The following is a 10,027-nucleotide window of genomic DNA, read 5'->3' on the forward strand; positions in this document are numbered from 1 at the left end:
GCTTCCCTTGCAAACAATTTCAATTACCTTGTATCTTTCTATTTTCATTAACAAGCCTTTTGATCAAATAGCTAGGTTGGTAAATATCAAGTAAATACTTACTAGTTCTACATGTATATCATTAGATTTATTGAGTGATTGAGCAGTTCGCCACTGCACATATTTGCACAGCCCATGAATCATGCAGTTGAAACACTACCCGTCCGCAGCTGAGGAAATTTTGTAAACGCTAGTGTTCTTCCCATAATTTCATGTTAAACATAGGATTTTCCAAAAGCAACTGTGGACAAGTGGGATTCAGCACTGTAATATGGGTCACATGTACGCACCTCCATTAGTCTATCTGAGGCTACCTTGAGTCTACCCGAGGCTACCTTGAGTCTACCTGAGGATACCTTGAGTCTACCTGAGGATACCTTGAATCTACCTAAGTATACCTTGAGTCTACCTGAGGATACCATGAGTCTACCTGAGGATACCTTGAGTCTACCTGAAGATACCTTGAGTCTATCTGAGGATACCTTGAGGCTACCTGAGGCTACCTTGAGTCTACCTGAGGATACCTTGAGTCTACCTGAGGATACCTTGAGTCTACCTGAGGATACCTTGAGTCTACCTGAGGCTACCTTGAGTCTACCTGAGGATACCTTGAGTCTACCTGAGGATACCTTGTGTCTACCTGAGGCTACCTTGAGTCTACCTGAAGATACCTTGAGTCTACCTGAGGATATCTTGAGTCTACCTGAGGATACCTTGAGTCATCCTGAGGATACCTTGAGTCTACCTGAGGCTACCTTGAGTCTACCTGAGGACATCTTGAGTCTACCTGAGGATACCTTTAGTCTACCTGAGGATACCTTGAGTCTACCTGAGGATACCTTGAGGCTCAGGGTTGTGGCTTGTGGGGAGAAGGTTAGGGTGTTATGTTTTTTTTCACTTTAGCACAATGAGTATCGGACATTACAACAAATTTAGTTGAGCACAAGGATGAAACTTTCAAGCCTGACAACCAGGGCATACTTCTCCACACGAGGAAGATAAAGACCATGTTCAGCTTGTTTCAAGAGAATGAGTCTGTCACATTATTTGTCTACAGGCTGCAATATTGTGATCATGCACTACTCAAAAAACAGGTTATCTATAGTAATATGAAAGCATTCCATGTTCTTTCAGTATTTATAGTAGTATTAATATAAATATATACAAGAGGGCATGTGCCCATCTCATTTCTGGTCACTTCGATTGCCTCTGGGATATGTGTTGATTCTGATAACCTGATATTATGAAGCTTGATGGTATTAACTGATGGTATGGTTTTAGTACTGTTGTGTGAATTGCAGCCATTGAACTGTGTATTGTTTCCAAGGTGACCTCAAGCCTAGGGCTGGGACGAGTCCAAATTGACTAACCAGGTACCCGCTGTAGGTCTCATGAGATAGGTACAAAATGTCTGATTGGGAAACGTGTGACCGTACTCCTGGCAACATGTATTTAGATACAGGTTTAAAATGAATTGGCCATGCATACACTGAAGTTGACTGAAGTTTATCTGCATGCAAACATATTAAGTCAGAAGGAATGCGTGCAGAGTTTTAGATAATTTTTGCCATTAAACAATAAAATCATGTGACCTACCATGGGTCCGGATAGTCCTGTGGGTACCCGGGTCCTACTCAGTACCCACCTGACCCGAGTACCCGAGCTACCCGTCCCAGCCCTACTCAAGCCTCACCTTTTTGGAATGACTACAAACATTTACAGCAAAAGATGACTCAGCCATAATCTGGAAGTTTATTAATCCGGACCACTTCACTAAGAACTGTACCATCCAGATTAACAGGTTTGCTGACATTACACTATAGTGCAGATACCCATCTATTCGGAAATGAGATGTCACGATAATGTAGTTGAAGTTGATAAGATTGTTCTGTATTTTATATCAGAGAGACTAGCCCTCAAGTTGTAGACGAACATCATTGCCGGTGATTAATGTTTTTATAATTTCTGTTGTCAAAGAAGGCCCAAAAACTACTGTTATAATTGTGTTTTTGTGGATAAAGTATTGAAGCCATTTCTTGTCCCCAATGTGATATGACGGCAATACTTGTTTTAAACAGAGGTGTAAACTATAGGTAGAGGAGTGGTTACACAACATGATTTGTGAAGATGGTTGTCCAGTTTTGTCTGAACATGATGCCAATACACAAAAGTTCAGATTTCCAGTGAGTGTAAACATTAACCTACAACAACGCTCCTGCACTTTCCGTACATACCTCACATCATGGGCATAAACATTTGCACAATTTGCAAGTGTTATTGAATATCAACTGTCAGGATATTTTAGTATTTTATATGTTTTCGTATGGTGTGGACTTAAATTTTCCAGTTTCAAGTCGATACGTGAACATCGGGGTAGAATAGAATTCAGCAACCCATGCTATGAGTAAGCGGTGACTATGCTTGTCGTAAGAGGCGACTAATGGGATCGGGCTTATGGTACTTTGGGTGACGGATGGCTTTGATTGCCCAAAATGAACTCATATTGGACTCTTCGAATAGCTTTGTCAAATTGGATGGTCAAGCATTGTTGCTGCCTGCAGATATCATGATGTATGTGCAATAGTATTTGGCTTAGTTGTCGTCCTGTACTGCACAATAGCCACATGACCATGGGACCTCGTATTTGCTTACAAGGTTGACCGACAATTTTTTTGAAAACTGTTGGTTGCCATAAAAGGCGACTTTCCGTGTCATAAGAGGTGATAAACGGGATCGGGTGGTCAGGCTCGCTGACTCGGTTGAATGCATGTCATCGATCCCAATTGCGTGGATCGATGCTCATGACATGAATCACAGGATTGTCTGGTCTAGACTTGATTATTTTCAGACCACCGCCATATAGCTGTTATATTGCTGAGCGCGGCGTTAAACAATGAACGAATGAAGGAAAACTGTCGATTGTTGAAATAAGAATAGAAATTAAAGTGTGCAATATTTGTTTAATATATTTCAATGAAAAAAACTATACAGGATTAACATCAATCTTTGTTTGAAGTAAGAACAGTAGTTTTTTTCTACTAATGATTTCGAGTTTTCTTCATTGAAAAGATACACGCAAAACCCAACTAATATTAGCAATTTGTGTAAATGATAAATGATGACTGATGGGGAATAGTTAAATAGTTTGTGTGTGAACTGTCGAAATCTACTTGTCAGGATATGAAGGCTACTTCTTCAAATTACTTATATCACAATATATTTCAGCTTGTGTACAGAGTTCTTTCGGGGCATTCCGATCACGCCAGGGACATGGGAAATCTTGATTATATTTTATATATTATTTTTTAGATTTTCTGGGAGATTCATGTTGGAATGTGGGGCTTCTGCTAGTGCAGTGTGGTAAGCTGGGCATGGTATGTCTTCACCACTGCTGTACTGTATTTGGTGCTGTTGAGTTAAGTCAGTGAGTCTTATCACAGGTAAATATTGTGATGTGAATTGGATTCTGCGTTTAGTTTTGTGACCATGGAAAAGGTTTAGTCACATGTATTTTACAGTTGTATGGAAAGTGTGGAGGAAAAAATCAATTGACTTCAAATGTGTACCGGATGAACAATACGGTAATACATTTTAGAATCCTGAAATATGGATGTTCAGTTCATTTGTCTACCAGTACACATTTGCTAGTCTATCCATACTGCTTCTCAGTTGTTGAGAGTGCAAGATGAATAGATGCTGATTGGTTTACAGTGTGATAGCAGGTGGTTGTCGAGCCCCCTGTGGTGGAAACGGATACACGGTTTAAAGTAGACGCTGATAGATCTTGGGTTTTCAAGGGATTGCCAACATCAGTTGCCTTGTATGATTTTAATTCAACGAATCGGGTGCCAGAGGTCAGTATGGTTGCAATATCCACAAATTATTTCAAATGTCACTACTGGGCTATTTGTATGTATGCTGTGTTAGAGTGGTCTCCCTTGGCTGTCTCAGGATGTGTTGATTGTCTATTCAGCACCTGATTCTCCTATATATTATTGTCCTTTATCCATTGTCACCATTCCCTTGCTTGTGGGATTCACCAAAGTGGTAAAGGTCTGCATCACTTTGGGCTTTCTTCCACCATTCTGCTCCAGCTGTGATATAACTGGAATACTCACTGTTTAGAGTAGTGCTAAGACCTACTCACTTGAAAGGCTTGAGTCCTTGAAGATGAACTTGAGTACCTGACCAGGGGAAATAACTCACATCTTTACTTTGATACAGTGTCTGGACATAGTTTGAATTCGATGATGCTTAGAACAACTTAGTCAAAATGTCGATAATTTGGCATATTACAGTGGAAATCGGGTCCTCAAATTGGCACAAGTTTTGTGAAGTTGTAAATTGTTGGAGATATTACATGTGAAGAAGGATGTTTCCAATACCTTGCAGACAACGTCGTCTGTAAACCTTGTCATGGAATTGAAATTAATTGTTTGATTATTATTTGAGTTTACTTTTTGTTTAGACATGTTTCTTTAAGCATACCCACATACTTCATGTTTTGTGTATAACATATCAATCATTCCACTACGATAGATAGATTATTATTATTATTATTATTATTATTATTGTTATTATTATTATTATTATTATGCTGTATTCGCCTTAACAAGCATCTTTGTTTTTAGAGATTGAGCAGTATTGTTTGTTTGTTTGTTGTTTAACGCTGCACTCAGCTATATTCCAGCTATATGACGTCAGTCTGTAAATAATCGAGTCTGGACCAGACAATCCAGTGATTGACATGAGCATCGATCCACACAATTAGGATACGATGACATGCATCAAGTGAACAAACTAAGTTCAAACGTGATGAAATATTTTTTATCACAGCTATGAGGCAATTATTTACCCCTAGTATGCTGCTGTTCTCAGTGAAAGAATATTTTATATACACAAAAACTGTCTGTCACATGACCTTTTGGTCGTAGTAGGGAGTGCTTCTAAACATTACCTATGTACAAATTAGTCGAGAAGTTCAGGGGGTGCTTATTGAAGCTGGGTACTTATTAAGGCGAATACAGTATTCAGTTTTCTCCAAGTGATGTACTCTTTGTTTACAGATACTTTATTGCATATATTCCATATCTGTGACCGTTATGTTCAATGTAGTTCTGGAATGTCAATAGAAGTGTTTATATTCCATATCATTTCTCTATCTTTACATATTCCTATCTTGAAATCTGTTAGCAAGGGAACCAGTAACCCTGTGATTGGACCGTTTTAGTAGGGGTAGCCTAGTGGTAAAAGCGTCGGCTCATCACACCCAAGACCTGGTTCGATTCCTATCATCGATCAAACGAAGCCCATTGTTGTTGGGCCCAGCATCATATGGCTGGAATATTGGAACTGTGTAAAACAATGCAGAGAATTGTGAAGCAATACTTAAGGATACTGACAGGGTAAAAAGTGGTTCACATTAACTATAAGCTCTTGTGAGGGTTATGTGATTGGTGATGATATGCAGTTGCGGTCAGCTCTTTGATGAGGGTCATGATGGGTGTGAATATCTTGTGTAAAATGACTTTATATCATTATTGTAAGTGTAAGTGTAAAGATACATAGAACAATGAAATACTGCTTAGTGGTAACAAAAATGTGACATAGAATGGGGTTGGTTGGTTTCTTGTTTAACGGCGAACTCAGCAATATTCCAGCTATATGACAGCGGTCTGTATATAATCGAGTCTGGACCAGACAATCCAGTGATGAATATCATGAGCATCGATCCACGCAATTGGGATCGATGACATACATCAAACCAAGTCAGTGAGCCTGACCACCCGATCCTGTTAGTCGCCTCTTACGACCAGCATAGTCGCACATAGAATGGGGAGGAGTCAGCAGAATGATACTGTACAAAGACCAATCTCACCCCCATCCCACCCCCACTATTTCCTGCAAGTTATACTTCCTACTGACTAGGTGGCCCAGTCGTCTGAGGTGCCGTGGTTCTCTGTGCAGAGTTGCGTCCCTTGGGCACCCAGAAATCTATGATTGTGGGTTCGAATCCCGGTTCACCCCGATTATGTTTCTAGGTTTGTCAGCACCATACCCGTGCTCGTGGGTTACCGAAGTGGTAAACGTCTGAGACCTGCTTCACTTGAGTTGCGTCCCTTGGGCACCCAGAAATCTATGATTATGGGTTCGAATCCCGGTTCACCCCGATTATGTTTCTAGGTTTGTCAGCACCATACCCGTGCTCGTGGGTTACCGAAGTGGTAAACGTCTGAGACCTGCTTCACTTTGGGCTTTCCTCCCACATTAAGCTGACATGCCGTGATATAACTGGAATACTGTTAAAAGCGGCTTTAAACCCAACTCACTCAATGCGTTAATGCACTCTGTTGAGTAGATGGTAAAATTGCGATATATTTTAGGGTTTTGTTTGATAAGAAAAATACCATTTCTCTCTGTAATGGAGAAAGATAATTTAACTCCTTGTGGATATTTTACAGCAACTTTTATGACCATAATTATTGATATTGCCTATTTGCAGAAAGATCTTCAGCAACCCATGCTTGCCGTAAAAGGCGACTATGCTTGTCGTATGAAATGACTAACGGGTGTTCAGGCTCGCTGACTTGGTTGATGCATGTGATCGTATCTCAATTGCGTGGATCGATGCTCATGATGTCAATCACAGGATAGTCTGGTCCTGACTTGATTATTTATAGACTGATATCATATAGCTGGGATTTTGCTGAGAGCAAATACACTAACAAACGTATTTGCCTAAACATTGATATTAGCAATGGAGGAGATGTCTGCAGTGTGTTAATGAGTTGCTGTTCATGAGGAAGGCATGTCCTGTGCAAGAGATGTATTTATGTATGGGTATTCTGTTTAAAAATGTCTGTATATAGTTTTGTTCATACAAGGTTATAAAAATATTTATATTTACCAAAATAGTGCATATGAATATTTGTTCTCTATGTGGGGATGTTCATTTATACTTTTTGGATATGTTATAAAAATTCATGCAATATAACACATACCTTTTCACAGAGTTTTGCTGTTTGCAAAGTTTCCCTTTAGAACGATGTTGATTTCCAGTTGCGAGTTTCAGGTTCCATTGATATTTCTGTTGGATCAGGTGTATGATGGGAAAATGTCTGGCTTTCGTTCCATCCTTCATGTCTTGTATATTGGATGCACATATAACTTCGTGTCTTTGGCATGCATCATCAGCACTTCTTGTGTTTATACACTGTGTTCTTCCATCACTCATGAATACACACCGCCAGTTTGCAGTGTAGTCACCATTTATGATCAATGAATCGACCTGGGCCTCGTTCCACAAAGCGATTGTAACACTACGACTGTCGTAAGTCTATGTCAAAGCATGTGAGCGCCTTGTGGAACGGGGCCTTGGTTGCTACAACAGGGAAACAATCAAATGCTCAGACCAATGAGCGTTCATGTTACATTGGCACTATTTCTTGTGCAACATACGGGGGCACGGGTGGCCCAGTCTTCTAAGGCGCCACAATTCGCTGGATTGTGATTGTTTCTACGTTTGTCAGCACCATACCCGTGCTCATCGGTTTCTCGAAAGTGGTAAATGCCTAAGACCTGCAACACTTCGGGCTTTCGTCCAACATTAAGCTGACACGCCGTGATATAACTGGAATACTGTTAAAAGCGGTCTTAAACCCAACTCACTCACTCTTGTCAAACATACCACAGGGCCTTGCACCTGTGTCAGGCAATGGTTGGCTTCGCACAACGTTAATGGATAGAAAAGTCTTGTATTATTTATTTGAGTAATAAACAGCCTCATTTGATTACCTAACTGAAAGGACACATGTGACTATTACATGTATGTATTTATGGGTGATGGAGACATTCAGTGTGTACAACTTTGTAAAGTGATGAGGGGCGGTCGGGTAGCCTAGTGGTTAAAGCGTTAGCTCGTCACGCCGAAGACCCGGGTTCGATTCCCGACATGGGTATAATGTGTGAAGCCCATTTCTGGTGTCCCCCGCCGTGATATTGCTGGAATAAAAGCGGCGTAAAACCTCACTCACTCACTCACTCACTGTAAAGTGATGACGATAGCATTTTAAATGTTTAAATATTTTAATTGTGGACATATTTCAAAGACTACATATTCCTCTATGTTTTAATTAGTTTACAATAAGCTGCAATAAATTCGTTATTACATTTTCATACAGGTTTTTGAAATATGTGAAAAACCGGGGCATTTAAAAAAAGTCTTCTGTGTACTTCTGCGCATGTGATTCACATGAAGCACAAATGTTTGATGGATGATTTATAGGGTGCATTTCATCTTTTAGAGAAAACAAGGGATACACACAGTGAATTTCTTATGCTGTCAGTGCTTGTTGACAAGAAAGCAACGTGATAGCTAATGTGTGTATGTTGTATATTGTGTGCTAATCCATGAGTTGATCATCTTCAGATGCATGCATCACAAGGATAAGGTCATGTGTGTCTGTGTGTTGACCTCCACAAAGAAGAAGTATGACAGCGGTCATTCTAATTTTGGCTCATGATCTGCTTGACTGTAATGATGTGGGCATTCTAAAATTCTAATTGGGAGATAAATGCGTGTTTTCAATGAAAAGCTATTTTACTTGTTATGTGATGGTACATTCTTAACTTTGGAACTAAATGCACAGCTTCAAATGAGCTGTTGCAAGCAAAGGTGGTCTTTGTGATTTGAAACCTCTGATTCACCAATCAGAATTGAGTATTTTCGATGGTAGAATAATTTACATACCTACCCCAGCAAAATATCTATATTTGCTCCAGTCAAGTTGTGTAAGTGATTTTAGGAGGCAGATTGCCTTCAAGCCACATTAAGGGAGTTCACCAAGTATAAACATTGTTTGTGTGTGATTGTAAACAAAAATGCCTTTGGTTTTTTTTACAATTGGCAGAAATGTATTGTCACTTTTATTGTCAATTATTAGTGTTAATTAAAAGTTAAAAGGAGAAGGACACAATGGCTCAGAATGAACGCTATTGTCACCTCAACACATTGGTTGGACAAAACCTCTAAATTTTAGAACACCTGTGTAATTCCCAGTCACTGTACTGACTCTTCTTCTATATTTGTCACATTGCAATAATGTCCATGCGAGTCATGCATGCAAACACCACCCAAGTTCACGTTGACTTTTGTTGAGAGTTCTGCTTAAGTATTGTGCAAGACTGCTCTGTGTATTGTAAATATAATTATTTTGTGCCAGAAACATGAATATAAAAAATAAAATTGGATAAGCTGTAGATCTTTGTGTTGATTTCTTTGTTTTTCTTCAAAACCAGCTGTAGATCTTCCACTCAAAGCCTGAAACTGGACGTATCACATCAGCACAACTTTTACTGTACCTGGCTGATCATAAACAAAATTGAGATTTCATTTTGAAAATTCAAAACGTCAGCCACAGTTGTCAAATTTAGTATGAGAAAGCTGACAGACATTTTAGTGGCTTCCTTCTTTACAAAATGGGAAATGGGGAGGTGGGGTAGCTTAGTGGTTTAAGCGTTCGCTCGTCACGTAAACCCTGGTTTGATTCCCTACATGGGTACAATGTGTGAAGTCCTTTTCCGGTGTCACCTGCGGTGATATTGCTGGAATATTGCGAAAAGCGTATTAAAACCATACTCACTGGTTTTAAAAAAGCTGTAAATTCAACCATGGAGAAAAGTATGAAGTCAGTAGAATATCTGATATGAGGGGTGCCTGAAACGTTCTGAGTTTAACGACGAAGTATGTATAGTACACCATAGTACACCAACAGTTTGCATGTATTTAGTACACTACTTTCCATGTTTACAGACTGTATTTGAGCCAAATACACAGCCAGGCAGCATATTTCTGCAAGCCCAAAAGTGACTAGATTGGCGAACTTCAACAGCTGTCAACACAAGGGGACAATCCTTCTTCTTTTAAGAGATGAACACTGGAGTTCCAGAGGAGAAGAGGGAGCATTGAACAAGATCCATGATCAGGAAG

General features: G+C 39.7%; 1 protein-coding gene across 1 annotated transcript; it reads left to right on the forward strand.

Moving 5' to 3' along the window:
* Positions 1-459: 459 nt before the first annotated feature.
* Positions 460-1,952, forward strand: LOC139458522 (chondroitin sulfate proteoglycan 5-like). The gene is made up of 2 exons (XM_071239958.1): positions 460-912; positions 1,944-1,952. Exons 1-2 carry the CDS (start codon positions 460-462, stop codon positions 1,950-1,952), a joined length of 462 nt encoding a protein of 153 aa, XP_071096059.1.
* Positions 1,953-10,027: the final 8,075 nt, after the last annotated feature.

Source organism: Haliotis cracherodii, unplaced genomic scaffold, assembly GCF_022045235.1.
Source record: "Haliotis cracherodii isolate W230 unplaced genomic scaffold, xgHalCrac1.p SCAF_13, whole genome shotgun sequence".
Taxonomy (NCBI): Eukaryota; Metazoa; Mollusca; class Gastropoda; order Lepetellida; family Haliotidae; genus Haliotis; species Haliotis cracherodii.